Here is a 19158-nt window from a genome sequence, read left to right as displayed (position 1 = left end):
ACTTAGGAGGTGGCAGATTCCTCTTACGCAAAACACATGAGACGTCCTGAAAGATACAGCTCATAAACACACTGTTGAATTCATTGATTTATTGAAATCTTGATTCTGGTTGCCAATGCTGAAAATTAGGCTCCGCCTTCTCCAAAATTAAGTAGAAGTTCAAATGCACTGCCTCAGGTAAAATGGCTTCTGTGCCTAATAACGTCATACAACTTAGCAAGCATATTGAGGCTAAAAGGCACTTCAGATTAATAACAAAGACAGCATTCATATTTGATTACAAACTATATCAATACAGGTTGTGCTATACAGGTGCTGAGACCCATTGAAACTACAGAAATACCAGCTTATGCTTTCACACTGGTGTATATATTTTTTTGTGTGAATTGAAGTTATATGTTCCTGCAAGTTACCTTATACTAATTCTGGCAGTATCAACAATCTAAAGAAATGTTTATGGCAGTGTGTGATATTACATGTACTTAGTTGGAAAGGGGGCACCCGTTTTTATTGTTGGTATGATACTTTAGTGAGTTTTCCTGTCGGACAACCCCATGAACACTTCCGGCGATAGAGAAACATAGCCTTACACTTCAATATGATGTCATCAAATAATCAAATTTATGGGCTCTATTGCTGTCTTTTTTTAACTGAGAAAAAGATAGTCAAAATTCATAAAAGAGAGAAAATTAACTGTTGTGTACATTAAAGAAAGAAAAATTAATGTGTTATTTGTTTTTTTACCCTCCTTAAAAGGTTAGTTTGCCTCACATACCCTGGTTAAAAAGCAATGCACCTTGTTTGTATTTTGATGCTGGTAAACAGCACATTCTTTTCTGGGACCGCCTGCGCTCCCTACAAACCCAGCGTTCAGAGAAAAAGTAACGTACATCCCAACATACTAGTACATTACACTGTGCATAATCTGGTCATATGAGCTGTTCACAGGCACAGTCTGTAGTAGAGAACCCAAGAGTAGCAGCTGGCAGAGATTGGAGACCTTCAGCTAGTACTTGTCCCCTCACAGCGCAAACTCGACTTGAAGGTATCAGAGCACTTTACATAAGCACAGGTTACATTACAGACGGACACTTTATGTAGGCACCGGGAGATTAAGGGGCATATGTATCAACATATCCATTTGCGATTCTCAAATAGCGATTTTTTGAGAATCGCTATTTGAGAATTGCAAAACGGGATGTATTTAAAAAATCACACAAATTTTGCGATTTCTTAAAATTCCTTAATTGCGATTAGCAAATTGCGAAATCGCAATCAAGGAATACCTTCCCATTCATTCCTATGGGCCAGGAGGCCCATAGCAATGAATGGGAAGTCCTTCTCAATTTGCGAATCGCTATTTGCTAATCGCAAATTGAGAATATTTTCAAAGGTGCAAGGGTGTCATGATGACACCCTGATGCACCCCTCAAATCAGCATGTGTGCACATATGGCGCACATACATGCCCTAAGGGCATGTATGTGCACCACATGGCACTTTGAAATATGCAAAAAAGTGCATATTTCAAAGAAATCGCAATTTACCACCAACTTGAAGTTGGTGGTAATTTGCGATTTCTTAAGGAGAAAACGCACAACTTGGGTGCGTGTTACATTGCATTTAAGAAATCGCATTTTGTGATTTCTTAAATGCTTACGCAAACTTAAGAAATCGCAAATTTAGCGATTCCTTAAGATTGCGAGGCTGAAATGCCTCGTACATCTCCTTTTGCGATTTTGTATTCGCAAACGCTGTTTTTTTGCGATTCGCAGCGTTTGCGAATACAAAATCGTTTGATACATACGCCCCCCAGTGATTTGCCCAGAATCACAGGATGTTGAGCCAATGTTATCCCCCGATGTCAACATACCAGTTTAACTAAACCACAATCAATTAGTATCCCTGAACCATAAAGGGTGCTCAGATTCTGAAGCACAACGACTCTAGAAATGGTACTAAGCGCTATAAAAATGCAAATGGTATAACAGTCAAAACAGTGGGCAAAAATCCTTTATAACTAGGGCAGTATCTCCTCCCACTACTTATCGAGATTCATCTTGATTTGTAAAAATAAAGACTCAAACTTAAGAAGCAATTGATGCAAGGACGGCACCAAGGAAAAAACATTTCTGGACATTTCACAGATTGTCCTGCTGTGGTGACAGCAGTACTGCGCTTAGCAGGCCGAGGCGCACCACGGAGAGGAGACTGATACTGAAGCATTGGGGGTTTTACAGATGAAGAGTTTGGGGGGAGGAAAGAGTACTGCTGGCTGAGTGGCATTAACCTAATTGCCATAAACCGAGGGAGGTGGCTGGGGACAATGACTTCCTGCCCAGTCCGTCAATAAACCAAGCTCTGCTCACAATAGCCTTTCACACATTCCAATCAAAGGAGAAACACAACATTTGCCCCTCCCACCCTTTGCGACCACTTTTTCCGAGGGCTGCTTTCATTTCACCTTTCCTTCGAAAAAAACAAATCTGTGTTTATACGGGTGCCAAGTCTTATTACTCAGCCTTTACTGCTGCTGCTAGACAGGCTCTGTATCCGGGTACTGCTGCCATGTTCGCCACCGTTAAAACGTATTGATCACAACTGTGGAAAAGTGACCGGAGTAGAAGCACTAAAAAACAAATGAAGCACCATAGCCATTCTTAAAGTGAAAGTGTGGCATGGTACGCTTTCTTTAAAAAAAAAAAAACATTTGTTTGTGAAATTCACAATTATGTTTTTGTTTTTTTTGGTAAAAGTTCCCCATGCCGTGCTTTCTCTTTAATGGCCGCCACACACCTTTCTTTAGAAGTGGCTTGTGTAAAGAAACAGAGTTGCAGGCTAAAGAAATAACAGCATTTACAATGCACTAATGCTTGTTATTTCCCGTTTCGTTAGACACGGCTCATCCAAAGGAACGGGCACAGCCGCCATTAACGGTAAAGCATGGAATGGGGCACTTATAAATAAAGAAAAGAAAAAAGTCTGTAAACCAAAAGATAAAAACCTACAGTGTAAGGAAACTGTAGTAGGCCGGTGCTCCTCACATACAAATGGAAGTGAGGTATGGGGAGCACTGGCCAATAAGGAGCCAGGAAACAATAGCAATAGAGTTTTTAACCAATGGCAAGCAGCAGCTGTAATTACACTCCATAGAGTGGTTCCAGCAGGTCTTGCAGGCAGCGCATGTGCGCTGATGCTCGACCTAAAAATGGGTGTACTTCAGGGGCTGTTCAAGGGACAGTTGAGCCTGAAGACCTGGATCTTATTTTTACCTTCCTTCCATGATCTAGTTTGTGGCCTTCCTTAAAAGTGCTACTGCTTACTGTTCTACAGGTATAAAGGTTATCCGTGAATTACAGGAGGTGAGACAGAAATGTGAATTCCCTTTATTCATCGTGGTTACTGTGTTCAGGCAGTCTGTTTTACATTTTGCAAAATGGGTTTCAGTGCTCGAGATAATATAAATGTGGCCAATCAAATGCTATTTTGTTTTCAACAAGATTACATATATGTTACCAATATGGTTTTCCCTATCCAAAGTTAGTGAATATGAATTTTAATTATTTTATTCTCACTGGGATCAGTCTCTGCAGCTTTGAAGAATTTTACATTTTAGGTGCCAGTGGAAAATGCTTTTATTCTGTCTGACACAACATAGCTGTACAACGTACAATTTGCAAAAAAATTTCTCATATACACTTGATTTACCAAACTGATAGGTAGGGCAACTGTAGAGTAATCACAAGTGACCTTTTAAGTGGTGCATATACAATTGTGGTCTGAACAGCATGACCTCCAGAGATAAACAAAAATGCCAGTTGTCCAAAGCAAAAAAAGGGGGATACAGCAAAAAGATGGATATCATCAAGCAAGCCATTTCAGAATGTGGTCCTGTTTGGTGTTATTGGTGATTAGGGGGAATTTGGACCTTCTATGATATCAGGTAAGAGCTGGTGTCCCTTCGTGGGTTATGCCGGGTTTTTGGGTGGTTAACATCTTTAATTTCAGAGGCTTGCAGATATCTATATTCAAGTATAGAAAATCTATCTTTTTCCTTGGTTCCCGTTGACATTTTCTATGTTTTTCTGGGCTCTGAGCATCTGGCTGCTTGGCCTCTTTGCTGGTGGAGCCTGCTTTACAGTTTTCAACTGCAGGTACCCTTTATTAAACATGAGAATAACCTTTTCTACTAAATTAACAAATCTGATATTTTTACAGGTCAGCTGCAATGTGCGCAGACATGTGAGCTTGCAGAGTAAGGTTTCGCCTCCGATATGTATTTGGAACAAAGCCTGCAAAATGAGGTTGGCGGGCAAGGGTTGAGATTTTCCCTCTGTGCATTAGTTGGTTGGCCAAGAAAGAGTATTTCCATCTTTGTCCTGATTAGCTGGCCAGGGGAGGGAATTTTCCTCTGTGTACTGATTGGTGGACAATGTTTGTAATTTCCATCTATGTTCTGATTTGCTTTCCAGGAGTAGAAATTCCCCTTTTTTCCTGATTGACTGGGAATTTCTGTCTATGCCTGCTTTGCTGTTCTCACCGTTCATTTAATATATCCCTCTGTCAATCAATACCCGTCCTTCGGAAACACCTTCTTGTTTAAAAGTTCAGCCATGTTCACGGATAGTCTGTACCTCTGATTCTAACCTGAGATCTGTCTATTAGGCTTGCTGTTAGTTGCTGGGAAGGATGCTTACAAAAACTAGGATTGGTTAATAGAGTGCAATGGCAAGGGTAACCCACTGTTTTAGTATGCCACCTAGTAAAGGAGTCATAATGTTGCATACCGTAACTGGACTGACTTTAGCATAATATGCACACAATTCCACCCAAAATTGCACAGAAATATAGAGGAAATTATGGAGATGACAGACACAAAGGCATCAAAAGAAGAAAATACCAAAAAGCTTGAATCAGTCTTAACCACTAGAACTTTTCTCTGAGTTTACTGCTATTCCGCCAGGATGTATGATAGTACATCGCAAACCATTACAATGCGGGCTTTTAGCACGCAGTTTCCACATCGCAAAGACTTTTACTTCGCACGATTTTCCACCGCATGGCGTTTCAACGCCAATGTTGTTTACCCTATAGCACGATCCATTATGACGCATACAGAAATATCGCACGCCATTACAACGCGCAATGTTTTCTCTTTGTGGCTCGTAAACTCCCTGGAATTAGGCTGCAGCGAAACCAGGGCTTTTTGTGTGGTGGGGTTGTCTTGTAATAGCGGTACATTTACATTACAATTTCCATTTACAATTATGGCTAAAAGTACTCTGGTATTGGACTCGATATGTTGAAAATGCTAAATGTAAATTTGTGATTGCACTGGATGTCAAGGTTTTTTTTGCGTCACACGGATGTTAAAACTGTGTAGTCTAATCAACATGTAAATAAAGCAATTCATAATAAATACTTGTAAGAAAGTACAATTCCTTGCAAATCAAGCTTGTTATTGTTATTGGCGTAGAATAAAGCGAGCAAGACGTGGCATATTACCATTCCCGTGTACATTAAATAATATGAATTAAGTTGTAGACCCTAACCTTGTCGTAGCTCTCCGTTTCACCTGCTGTTTTTTTTGCGAAGAGTCACGGACTGGCGTCGACGAGTCCCAGACTGGCGTAGGTCCGTATGCGCGTCAGTGTCACCCCCAACTGTAAAAAGTAAAAAAGGCATTCAATGTCATGTGCTCTATATCAGGCCCAATTAATACCATTCTATATCTTTATATATCAATATATAGCATTAGTACCACTATTAACACCATTAGCATTATTAACACAATGTACCTCTCCGGGCCTGCTTTTTTGTTATTAACCAACGATAAATCTTTATAATTACCTCCCCCCTTCAGTTAAGATGTACCTTGTTCTAAATATATGTCTTTAATTGGATGTAAAAAGTGTCTTATCTTAACGGACCTCTCCCGGCCAGCTTCTCAGGCTCACGACGACCGAAGGAATGACGCAATGTACGCTGACGTCACCATACGTCACGTCACCAACCTCACCGCTGTGTGTGAAACTAAAAAAAGGACAATGTCACCCATTGCAACCAATGTTAACGTGTGGGAAAAAGAGAAGCACTACTAATAATACTTTAATTTTCTTAATATTTTTTTTGTATATCTATATATATATTTCCATAACAATCTTTCTATATAAATATTAGTAATTAATGCATATATATATTTTTTATAACAATATGTTTTAATAATAATATTATTTAATTGGCCAGAAGATAAGTACTACTAATACTACTTTCCTCTATATATATATATTTTTATAACAATCTTCCTATATTAATGCTATTAATTAATCATTTTTTTTTTACTCTATTACTTATCCATACTTGCGTAGGGAAGTTGAAACCTTTGGTAGTAATCGCTGTGCGTGAAAATAAAAAAAGTACAATGTCACCCATTGCACCCAATGATAACGCGTGGGAAAAAGATAAGTACTACTAATAATACTATAATTTTCTGTATATTTTTTTTATATTTATATATATATATATTTGTATAACAATCTTTGTATATTAATATTATTATTTTATGTAATATTAATTATTTGGACAGACTTGCGTAGTGCGCAATGTAAAACAAAGAAAGTATTACTTACCCAAACTTGCGTAGTAATAGCATGCTATGTGAAGGACACTGCGATGCAAGAACTTGCGTTGTTCAGCCGTACGATGTAAAGGTTCCCGCGATGTGAATATTGCGTTGTGATGGCACCGCGAAGTGAGTACATCGTTGTAATGGGTGTTCGCCATTCCGCCATATCTTGCTTGTGGGACCAACAATATATAAATCAGTTATGGCACCCATGTCAAAGGAGCAATTCACCCCATGTTACCAGCCTCATCTTCACTGTATGTCAACATTCCATAAAATGTTGGCATTTTTGGTCCTCAGCACTGAGATACGACTTGACTCTTTTTAGCACCGCAAGCTCAGGTGCCATGTCCTCTTCCTACACATCCCATTTAAGGAAACTCACCAACTCAAAAAAAGTGATAGATGGAAAATCCAGAAGCAATCTTAATCACTAGGAATTGCTCTCAGTAATATACCACGGTATTCTTTTATTGACCGAACATATGCATATTTGTCTTCGCCACCCCCAAAAAGGAACAGTCCAGCTGAAAATACTACTCCCTGTCCCAGCTGCCGAATGGGAACACAATTGACCCTAGACATATTTTACCTAGTTGGTCCTCACCATTGTTACATCTTGAGTCTGTATGACACAGTCAGCTCACGATTCCCATCCTAACAGTGGAATGGAATGCTATCCAGAGGATTCGAAGTAGTTAGATTTCATTCATACATTATCACTCGTCTCTTTCGCGCTGTCTTTATGGCAGATATCAAAGACATGATCAGCCAATGGAAGTGAGGTAGAAGTCCTTCTTTATGTCACACAACATCTAAATAAAATGTAATATATTTAGTTTAGAATATAGAATTTGAGTAAAATAAAAAAACAGAAAAGAGAGCAAGAGATATGCCTCGGCGAAATTTGCGGTGGAAAACTCTGCCACGCTACGCGAACTTCTCAAGTGGCGGAGTGCGTATGGTCATGCCGTTCACGCTGATATTCAGATCCGGGTCTTTGAACAACGCTGTAAAATCAGTGCAAATGGCACCATGCACAGCGCAAGAGGGCGCGACGGCCCGCATTGAGAAATTTTGCTGCAAGGTGGATTTTCCTCACTCGTTCCCGCCAACTTGACGTTGGCAAGTGCAAGCGAGGAAAAAACTCAGCTCTGGTTTTTCGGATATCCGTGTGTTCTGTGGAGCGCAGAGTGCAGGAAACTCTGCAAACTCCACACACGGAGCGGAGTTCACCGCCCAGGCCTATATATTACCAAATAATGAACAGAATCGTGTGTTCATATCAGATGGGGAGAAGAATGAAATGGAACCAAATACAACTAAAGTGCTGAGTTTCCATTGAAAAACCTAAAAGACATGGTGCATGATATTGTTATTGTTTGAACCTCATTTGATTATCCATTGTGAAAATCTATCCGACTTCAGTTATACCCCTGTTCACTGCTGTGCAACTCTGTTGATTTAACACATGTGAATACTGATGTGTAACAATTAATTAAGCATTGAACATCTCTTCCTAGTTTTAGAACTTGATAGTTGTTTTTTCAATCATCGAATGCTAATGTGCTGCAACTTTGAATTGAGTCTTAACAAAGATTGTAAAAAACGTAACTGAGATCAGTAGTCTCAGCTGTAACATCATTGAAAGGAAAACTGGCAAGGACAGTTCAATATCATGTCCTCTACCTATGTGAACATGTTCAATTGGAGCACACTTTGGCATAGTTATTACTCTTAATGTATTCAAACAAGCCTTTAGTTGTACACTTATTTACTGCCCGTGCTGCTACCAATGTAGCTGCAGCTTACATTGGTAAAAATAAGTACGGAGGCCCAAAGATTTTCTTAGCAGGACACTTGTGTTTACATTGTCCACAGGTTAGAAACTTTGTTAAAGATGACAGTGGGTCCATTGATTGCTTTTATATCAATATTTGGTGAAATATACAGGCTCTGATTTGTTTCTAAATACTAAACTTTGCCTCCATGTACAGGTGGCTTGTCTATCCCACATTGCAGCAAATTACCTGAATGGGGGAATGGAAGCAAAGCGATGGGGCACTGCACATGGCAGCATTGTTCCATATCAGGTAGTGTAAACACAAATACACTTTCTGTCATGCTTATGTGTTACATAATATATATTAACTTTTTTTAAATAGACTTTTGTTGAGTTTTCTGAGAAATGTAAACAGGTCAACACAACCTTGCTATACAAATTGGTTTCAGAGCATGACTATCTAATCAGTTTTGTAAATGTAAGTGAATCAGCAGGGTCATTTTACAAAACCCCAAATTTGAAAGGGCCTGAGACCAAGGACTGTATGTAGCAAACCTAAGATCCTGGAAACTGGATGGCATATACAGTGCCTCCTGACCGACAGCATTTATGTTATGCACACTACACAATTTCTTTCGATTTGCCAGCTGGAGTTATTTTTATGTTCCTATTATAAATATTGTTTAGTGTGTTGGGTATGGTTTCCTTTGACACCTTATACCTTAGTTTGGTTCAGTCATGCCATTGTGGAACAACCTGTAAATTGGCTTCTTCAAAGTGTCTACCTCAGAATCATTTACTTTTACTTGGACCGTTCTTAAAATGTTTGCCCTGAGTGAACCTATTGTGGGCCTCAATGACTTCTAAATCATACTTCCTCTAGTCTGTCAATGGCATGGAAGAGAGTAGTCTACAGCCTTGTGAGAAATGAGATATCATCTTAAAATACCTTATATGAATTGTTTGTAGACTGAATGATATACAAAAACTATTTTAAAAAATCATAGTTAGATGAGAGTTCTAATGTAAGCATGTTAGGTGAGTTACTTTCCTCCTTTTTATGTAGCACCTTACATAAGAGTGACACTAGCCACCTACCTAGGAATAGTTTTTAGAATTATGTTTGTTGTCCAGTTTGCCACTCTGTAATAACTCTCTGAGATGCTAAGTGGCATTATCCAATACAACCATTTCTGTCTTATCAACTGATAGCTTTTGCCTCCATTAATTAAAGTTTTGAGTTATAAGATATCTCCTTCATACCATTTGTTAGAATTCTCTTGAGTCAGCTCAGGTGAGAAAGTTTTAATCATTAATATTGGTGATAAGGAACAAGAAAAATAAACACAGGAATACTTTCTCCTGGAGCTATGCTATTACAATAAAGTTTCCTATATGCCTATCTTATCATTTCCTCATTACTTCTCCCCTTCCTTCTGAGCCAGAGTGTGTTTTTTTAGCAGTTTTGGCATTTACTATTGTTCCAGTCCTACTCCATTTCTGCCAGGAGACCTGCCACACTAGCTTAGAAGGGTTTTGGGCATTCCTGCACTCCTCAATGTCCACACCGTTACATTATCTTGCGTCAGTGGGCTTGATTTACAAACAAATTAAAAAGCACAGGCAGAGTTTAATGACTCCCTGTTGTGTTTATGCTTAAGCCAGATGGAATAATGTCTATGCCATATGGTGAGTCATGCTCTGTGTGGAATGTTGATACTGGCAGTTGGAGAGTCGCCCGTCAGCTGTACAGACGTGGTGGCCTTCTAAGAATAAAGCTTAAGAATAAAGAGAGTTTATTCAACCACCAGTGTACTTAACAATTTTGGCGACGATAGTAGAGTGTGAAATATACTTGAAGTTGAGGAACAGTGTTTTGACTGCAGAGATTTTGAAGTGCCAATTTGGTGTTCAATCGTTAGAATATTTAGGGCATGAAATCTCTGCTGAGGGAATTAAACCTGAGAAAAGTTACTGAATGCGATAAAGAATGCTCCTGCTCCTCAGAACAAAGATGAAGTGAGGTCAATTTTTGATTTAGTACAATTTTTTGGTAAATTTCAGCAGGGATTTTCAGAAAAAACGTACAATTTGAGACAGTTGTTAAAAAACAAATCCACATTTGTGTGGACTGAATGTTTACAAACTGAATTTGAAAAATCTTAAGATGAATTATGTAAGGCCAAACAATTGAGTGGATTTGACCCAACATTTGCATGTATAATCATCACTGATGCGAGAAATAAGGGATAAGGAGCTGTTTTAACCCAGATAAATGCGGATGGGAAAGAAGACACTGTTGCTTATGCCTTCAGAGCGCTTTCTCCAGTGGAGGAACGTTATTCCTTTATTGAAAAAGAGACACTTGCAATGGTTTGGGTGTTGGATCACTTTAGGAGCTTTAAATGGGGACTTCATGTGGAATGAAGATGTGACAACAAACCCCTTGTCAAAGTGTTATCGACTGAGGGTTTGTTGAAAGCTACACCCAGAATAGCGAGAATGTTGGTGAGGTTACTTGATTACAGATATTCTCTGTGTTATTTACCTGGTGTTAAAAATCACGTAGCAGATTGAGTAGGATGCCCTTACCATTAGAGAAAAATCCTTAAGCGTGGCATGGGTCAATCAATCAATCAATCAATCAGTCATTTGTAGAGCGCACTAATCACCCGTGAGGGTCTCAAGGCGCTGAGCGGGGGGAGGGGTGTACAGCTACTGCTCGAACAGTCAGGTCTTGGGAAGTCTCCTGAAGGTCAGCAGGTCCTGGGTTTGTTGCAGCTGTGTGGGGAGGGTGTTCCATGCCTTAGCGGCGAGGTAGGAGAAGGATCTGCCGCCGGTGGAGGTCCTGTGGATGCGTGGGACGGTGGCGAGGGCAAGGTCGGCGGAGCGAAGCTGCCGGTTCGGGGTGTAGAAGGTGAGACGATTGTTGAGGTATGCTGGTCCGGCGTTGTGTAGTGCTTTGTGGGCGTGGGTGAGGAGCTTGAAGGGGATCCTCTGGTTGACTGGGAGCCAGTGTAGGTCTTTCAGGTGGGCAGTGATGTCGGTGTGGTGGGGTATGTCGTGGATAAGGCGTGCGGAGGTGTTCTGTATGCGTTGGAGTTTCTTCTGGAGTTTGGCCGTGGTTCCTGCATAGAGGGCGTTGCCGTAGTCCAGCCTGCTGCTGACGAGGACCTGTGTGACCGTCCTTCTGGGTGGATGAAAAGATAAGAAACAAAGCTATCAGTGCAAAAGAATGGAAAGAAGCTTGTGCCAAGGATTATATTTTAGTAGGGTCACTACTTGGCCATTGCCTCTGAGAACCATTTACAACATAGTCTGATACGATAGTAGTCAGGGCTGTTAGGTTTGGATTTAAATTGAATTATGTACAGAACCTGAGCCACAATTGTCTTGTATGTCTTTTTTATTTATTATTTTTTTTATGTGTAAGGTATTTCGCAAAAGATTTTGCATTTTATCTATGAGTTTGTTTGTGATTCCAGTGTATATATTTGTAAAGTTCTCTATATATCAAAATGAAAAATCATGTCTTAAATATTTGAATTGAAATGAACTAATATGTTGAAATCAAGAAATTAAACAAAAGTTTTTGGGTGGATCATACCAATTAGGTTGTGTGATCTTTGGGGTAAGGTTCGAATGAATGGTATCAGTCTTGGCATTTCTTGTGGTGTTTACTAAGTTTTCTTTTTAGGGCAGCTCTTACCTTGGGTGTGAAAACTTGAAGTTGTTCATGTGTCTTGGTCTGGAAGCTCTCTTCTCCTGCTGAGAAAATACAATAGTCAGGAGTGCTGCTTTTGTCTGAAATTGACTCAGAAGGGAAGCTAGACTTACCAGGGTGTGCCTGCGCCTGCACTATGATTTCTTGTATTCTCTCAAGACTGGTTGCTATTTCTCTGTCTTCTACCAAGTTGGACTGCAGGCCATCTTTTCATCATATATAACAAACACAATTGTCACACTGTTCAACTGTCAGTGGGATAGAATCTCTGCTAAAATGTAGCAAGCCATGCAGGTGTGAGCGTCACACCCTTGGGTGAGCTGATAGGGTGCTAAAGCTCTCAATTCACCCTTTCAGAGGATTGGGTGTCAATCCGTATTCTTTGACTCAGAGAGGCTGATGACTTTGGCATAATCATCTACTAATAAACAAACTCACTATAAAGACAAACCTTCTCGCCTGCATACATTCTACTAAGGTTAAAATAAACAATTCCAGTAGTTGCGCATTGCACCCAAAATTCAAGTTTTGGAGTCATAACCACTTTTAGTTTTCACCCATACAATTGTCTGCTCTTTTCTGGTTCCATCACAGGCTCAAACCTTTACTTTCTTATTCTTCAATTATTGTTCAAAATAAACTTTGTTAGTTCCAAAACTGACTATGGCTTGCTAGCGAAATAATCTCTGAGGTACATAACTGTTTGCTGAGGCTTGGTAGTCTTGAAACTCCTCAGGCCACGGAGGTCCAGCACAGAAGTCCGCTCTTCTCCGGGTTTTCAATGAGAAGCTTTGACAAACTGAAAGGATGTGGGTTAAATAGTTTCGGAGTTAAAATGGCTACAGAGACTGCCAGATCTTTGCAAGAGCAGGTAATCACGCAAGATTTCAGTTTTTTGGCAAAATGAGGAGCGTCAGCTACATTTCCAGGTTTTCTGGTGTTGTTGCCAGCAGTTACTGCCTGGGGGGTATGTTTTGGCCAAGATGCCTTGCCCTTAGCTAAGTCAGGGAAAGCACTGTTTGGTACAGAAGTTCTCTTTTGGCAGTCTTGTGCTGGCATCAATCTTGTGTTTTATATTATTATGTTGGGAAAGGTTTCCCAAGAGACGTGGAGACAGAGGTCAGTCCTGCAACTAGCGGTCTCTTTCTGTATATTTCTGGGCAGATGATCCTTGAACTGCACTTCTTCACAGGAATATATTGCACATGAGAAGAACAAAATGTAGCTTTTCTTGTCTACCTGGATCCAATGATGCAATGGATGGTGTAGTGGGTGAAGAACAGGATGTTGACTGTCTTGTTGATAATGTTTGCTGAACTGGGACTAGGTGTGCCAAGGAGAAGAAGTGGAGGAATACTTCCACAGATAATTGTGTTTTTTTAACTGCAAGTAGTTGGGTACATTAGGAATGACTGGTCTGGAGAGGGAACTGTATCTGCTGAGATGCCGATGTACAATTAAGTCTAGACAGAGCTATATGTAGAGGACGGTTTATTGTTCAGAAGTGATAAATTGATTCCTCCCTGTGGTGTTAAGAATACATTGTTGGATATTAATCATGAGTTGCATCTCAGTATGACTCAATAAGAATAGGCTGAGAGAGCTGTACTGGTGGCCTGCAATGGACAGGGATGTTAAAGGATGATGTGGGAGGTTCGTTCCTTGCTCACAGAAAAATAGCAAACTTAAAAGAAGTTCCACCAATGACGGAGACTGAGAGTGATTATTATTATTTATTATTATTATTTTGATTATGTAAGAGTTTTATATAGCGCTGGCCAGACCCGAAGGTATCGGAGAGCTTTACAACATTTATAGTGAAGAAAACTAACACACAGTATGGCAGTCGAACACACAGTAAAAAAACAATAGTAAACAAATGAGTTGCGACGCGTCCAGTTAAAGGAGGGGGACAAAGGAGTGCGTCGAGAGGTAGGTGGGGTGGAAGCCTTCATTATCCACGTGGCTAAATGCTGCGATGTGCAGGATTCAATGTTAGGGGGTAGTTATCCATTCGGGAGAGTAGGGTTGAGGAAGAGGTCCTTGAGCTGACTTTTAAATTTTAAGAAGGAGGAGATGGTCCTGATATGAACTGGAATGGAGTTCCAGATTTTCGGAGCATTTCCAGAGAAGGAGGGCTTTTTGCTTGCGAGTTTTCGGGGGGATGAGGAGTTGAGTGTTAGTGCTCCTGAGGGTCCTTGTCTTACCGGCCTTATTGAGTTTGGCGCCCCGGTAGGCAAGTTTCCCAGTGTGCAGAGGTTTGTGTGTGACACAGACAGTTCTGAAGTTGGCACGCATTTTGATTGGGAGCCATTTTAACTCCAGGCATAGTATGGAAAAAAGAATACATTGATTTTCTGGCACCATTCTGTACGCTTCCTGTAAGTCAAAGGTTTCCCATTGTACTCATCGATAATCTGTACAAATGGATGGAAGTGAGATTTGTGTGTGAACCCAGTTCTAAGAGTGTAATTGTATTTCTCACTGACATATTTGCTAAAGAAGTATTTCCCTGAGACTTGGTTTCAGACAGAGAAGTGCAGTTTACATCACAAGAAATTAGGGGATTGTTAGATGGTGCAGGTATTAAACACAAGAGATGTAGTTTGTCCCATTCACAAGAAAAAGGTTTAGCTGAGAAAATGAAAAGGATTGGGGATGAGTATGTCACAGGAACACTTACCTACGGTGTGGTTATGAAAGATGATGTCTGGGCCATGTTGTGGTCCTAGCGTGACACCCCACATAGTCTCACAGGTGTCACAGCTTTGTATGTACTTAGGGAAGGAGTTTCACAGAACTTGCTGCTTCCGCATGATTTTGCAGGTTTGTGAAAGCTCCCAATGGGAATCTGCACAGTGAGGTCAGTGGTGTGGTCAGCAGCACTAGGGTTAGAATTAAACATGCCCATGCAAAGAGCAAGGAGAGGTATGATTTGGTGAAGAGGACAAAAGTCTGTGTAGTGTCTAAGAATTAATTACCTTTTGCAGCCAAAAATACAGTGTTTGACGGTTGTGAAGGGAAGGGAGAATCTTTACACTGGGGACAGAGTGTATGAGGTGAGTGAATATGTCACCACAGTTGTTTGTGTCAAATGTTCAATGATGGAATTGTGAACAAGTTGTGAAGGTTGGTGATTATGGAAAAAGTGTCACTTAGAGTCCAGAGGGGGGGGAGTGGTTTCATGTACCACGGTTCAGAATGAGAAGGATTCTATCTCTAGTTGTACCAATGCTACACAGAGAGAGGGTCTCACCATAATCCATTGTAGCATGACTCCGGAAGGTTTGGGGAAGTGTCAAGGCAGGAGTGACCACAGGCTTCTTTCCAAATTTAGGAATTATGTACTAATTTGATGTATTTCTGAAGAGTTGTTGGCTTGTTCAATTCATGTACAACGGTATTTGTTTTCAACACCGTATCAGTTTCAACGCCATGTATTGCATTGTTTTTCCCAGTTTTGTTTCCTTTTTGTTAAGAAAACCAAATTTTGTCTGGTCCCTGATGTCTATCAATAAATTGTAGACATGACTGCATATTAGGTTTCTAATGTAGATTGTGCCTTTTCTAATTGTTCACATAAGTAGAATTCATTCTTTCTTAGGGTGGGCACCAGCTTTTTAATCTCCTTCTCACCACAGTTTTAAATTGCAATATTGTAATGTATATGGTCTTGACAAAGAATTGTATTATATTCCTTTCATATATTCCTTACCCTACTATGTCCTGTCATTGACGTTTGGCAGTCGCGAATACTTGGTAAAGCTACTTCTCTACTAGTAAACCTTAAACCTCATGATTGTATTAGAGCCTTGATTCGGTTTGAATATTATTTTATCACTGGTGACAAGTTTCAAAGAACTTTGGCTGCTGGACCAGTGAACTTAAGGTATTTCCAACGACACTGAACCTGTGCTACTTTCATCTGTATTTATTCTTGTATAAGGTGCATGATTGGGAGTTCACTCATTTAGGCATTTTGCTTTAGCCTGTTTCCTGTGGACACTACAATATATTGCCACTGTATTTGATATTTATTTTTTATACAGCACGATATATGCCATGGGGTATCTTGACGCGAGCGTCTGCAAAAGCAGAGAAACGCTGCAAGTAATAGAAGATCCATGACTACAAAATGGAGTGAAAATAGCCATGTTTTGAGATGCTTTCTGAAAGTCATCAGATTCGACTGGCATCTGAGGTGCCCCGGTAGTTAATTCCAGAGCTTGCTTGTGGAGTATACAAAGCTTCTATCCCACCAGGCAGTATGGATTCTGGGCACCCTGACTGTCTTAGAAGTTTCCAAATGAAGGCCATCAATAACTTTTCTCATTGTGAGCAAACTTGGACTCAATAAGGCCCAGGGGACTTGTTCAGTCACTAATTGTGAAAATGTGCATTATGTCTTTAATGTACTAATCTTTTAAGGATATTTTTGGTGCTTTAACACATCTGGCAGTTAAGCTCTGCCCTATGAAAGGTCTCCTCAGCAGCCCTGCAACTGTCTCCTTGGTGGCACAGGAGCCATTCCCATGGAATTGTTAGACACCAAAGTAAAAGAAAAAAAATGTTGTGCTAAAGAATTCAATAGCAAGAACATTATTGTCCTACAATACTAATCCTTATAGTTCACCTACATTTTTCACTGTGTACCACAAAAATTATGAGCAATTACTAAACTAGAGTATAAGAATCAGTTTTTATTTTAAAATGTTATTTGAAATAATTTTTTTTTTATTTTTTAGATTATTATTATTCCTCTTAAAAGGGTTGTTAAGTCACAGCCCACTCCTTTCCTAAATGATTCAAAGTAGCCTATCTTATCTTGGAGGCAGTTTTTGAAACCTTTTGATTATTAGTCCTATGACAAAGGGGGGATTTTCTCCCTTACGTAAATAACATTTTGTCTTCAACACAATTTCATTACTGAAAAGTCTCCTAAAGTCTACCAGAGGTGTAAGTGTTGTATGAGGGTGAACAACTGGATGATTAAATGTAATCTTTGAAAAAGTAAATCACTCTTTAGGGAGAAGGTAAATGTTGGTTTGGATTGACATACATTTTTGGAAGAGTACAGGGCAACATTTGAATGCTGTACAATGCTTAGAGGAGGATGGGAACATGTTTTTCATGTGAACCACAAGTGTAACAATCTTTAAGTAAAATGAGATTATTCTGGAAGAGCATACAGTTAAGGAGCTGGCCAACTCTTGTTCATCCTTCATGTTAGTTGACAGCAGTGGATTGTATTCCTTTCATTATTTCCTTGCATTGGTTTGTTTTCAATCCAACCCTTTTTCCTTTGTTTTTCTTGTGTTCATATCCTCTGCCTTCCCTCCTTGGAATATTGGAGGTTTTTTGTATATAGCGATTCCACTATCTGTCAGCATGGACATTTCAATTAAAAATAATATAATTATGGCACATAACATGAGGGACATATTGTGTATCAAACTAGAGTGGTGATTGAGGTATTGGACGGGAGCGCCGTTATGTGTCTAACAAACAACTAATATAACACACATGATCAAGAGGCACATTACAGATTTGCAAACTGCCTGTAGTAACTCTTCGGGTTAGTTTCAGAGTCACTGAGTGAGGAGCAAGCCAGGATGTCTTGCCTAGATGGTGATGAGATCCTCATTGCTACGCAAGGTGGTTTGGAAGTGTCTAGGCCACTGAAGTTGTCAAATCATACATTTTGGTAGGGGTGTAGCAAGAGCATGTGCCTGAATAATGTTCTAGCAGTCAATAACCATATCCAAAGGGGGAAGAAATAATGAGAAAGGCCTATGAGCAGGCAGTTGCAGTGGTTCAATGTATTAAGCACAAGTGAATTAGTTAATGATTTTGCAGTGTGGAATGAGAGAGATGGGTATATTTTCTATATACATTTAGTACAATAAACATTCTGCCTTGCAGTGGTAGTGATAAATGCTTCCCTAAGTTTCGAGGGGCTAACACTTTCACATTGTTAGCTGAGAAAGTGAAAAGCCAGAGTAAGTGCATGGAACTGAGCGGCAGGATGGGTGAGAGAGAAACCTGAACATAAAGGTCATCAGTTTTGGAAAACTTCAGCAAAATATATCTAAGAGCCACTCATTTGGGAGTGGTAGTAAAACAGACAGAAACACAAAAAAGGGGGTACATACAGAAGATTGGATAGGAGAAGATTTGTGTTTATCAGTGTAGAAATGGCGGTAGGAGATTATGTCACTGAGGGAGGTGGTGTAAAGAAATAAGGAGTGGGACTAGCAAAGACTTTTTGATAATAGCAGCAGACAGAGATGTCAGACTGGGTAGCTTTAACGCAGAGGATCTTTCGCAGCATCCTCAGGGTGTACAAGCAGGGGGAAGTTACTCTGTTTACCTAGGCTGTCATGTTGAGCTTCTCGTCCAGCATGATTCCTACATTTCTGGCATGGGTGGTGGGAGTAGGTGTGAGTCCGAGGTCTGATGGCCACCAGGTAGAGTCCCAAGCAGAGGTTTTTCTTCCAAGTGTGGGGAGTCAGAGTGCATCTACTCTACCTCTTTTTAAACTTTTTAGGTCTCGCCTGGCATAGGCTGCACACATGCGCAGTGTCGCTGGCGAGATTTAATGTTTTGTGGTATTTTTGTAAAGGGCATTAAGCCCCGCCCCTCTTTTCCATTGGCTGGCGTCACCGTTTATACTAAACGGTAGCCAGGCATTGGAAAAGAGCTGTTGGTGATGTTTTTGCCTGGCTTTTTGAGCCGTCCCATTTGGATGGGCTCGTCTGCCTTCCGTGTGTTGTGAAAGCTTTCTTATCTTTATGGGGCCATGTGTTTCAAACATATGGCCCCATAAAGACAAGAAACCTTTCACAAGGGACGAAAGTGAAAGCGGACCGTGCTTGATCTTTCTAGTTGCACAACCCAGCGGGTCTCAATGAAGGACCAGCAAGCTGCTTCTTGTCCACGTGAGTGAGAGAGGGTATATGGTAGGTAAAAAAATTGACATGGATGGAACGTGGCGGGTGGACTGCTAGGCTTTCAAGACTGTGTCGGT

The 19158-nt window shown here is 40.2% G+C and overlaps 1 protein-coding gene across 1 annotated transcript in view; it reads left to right on the top strand.

Annotated features, from left to right (window-relative positions):
• Nucleotides 1-19158, top strand: part of SUGCT (succinyl-CoA:glutarate-CoA transferase) — a 3154468-nt gene that overhangs the window by 720264 nt on the left and 2415046 nt on the right. Inside the window, exon 9 of the mRNA XM_085607431.1 lies at nucleotides 8622-8717. Coding sequence (XP_085463557.1) covers nucleotides 8622-8717 — 96 coding nt within the window. The remainder of the gene's footprint in view (nucleotides 1-8621; nucleotides 8718-19158) is intronic.

Source organism: Triturus cristatus, chromosome 5_2, assembly GCF_964204655.1.
Source record: "Triturus cristatus chromosome 5_2, aTriCri1.1, whole genome shotgun sequence".
Lineage (NCBI taxonomy): Eukaryota > Metazoa > Chordata > Amphibia > Caudata > Salamandridae > Triturus > Triturus cristatus.
The sequence above is the reverse complement of the archived record's forward strand: the minus strand, read 5'-3'. Positions and strand labels throughout refer to the sequence as shown.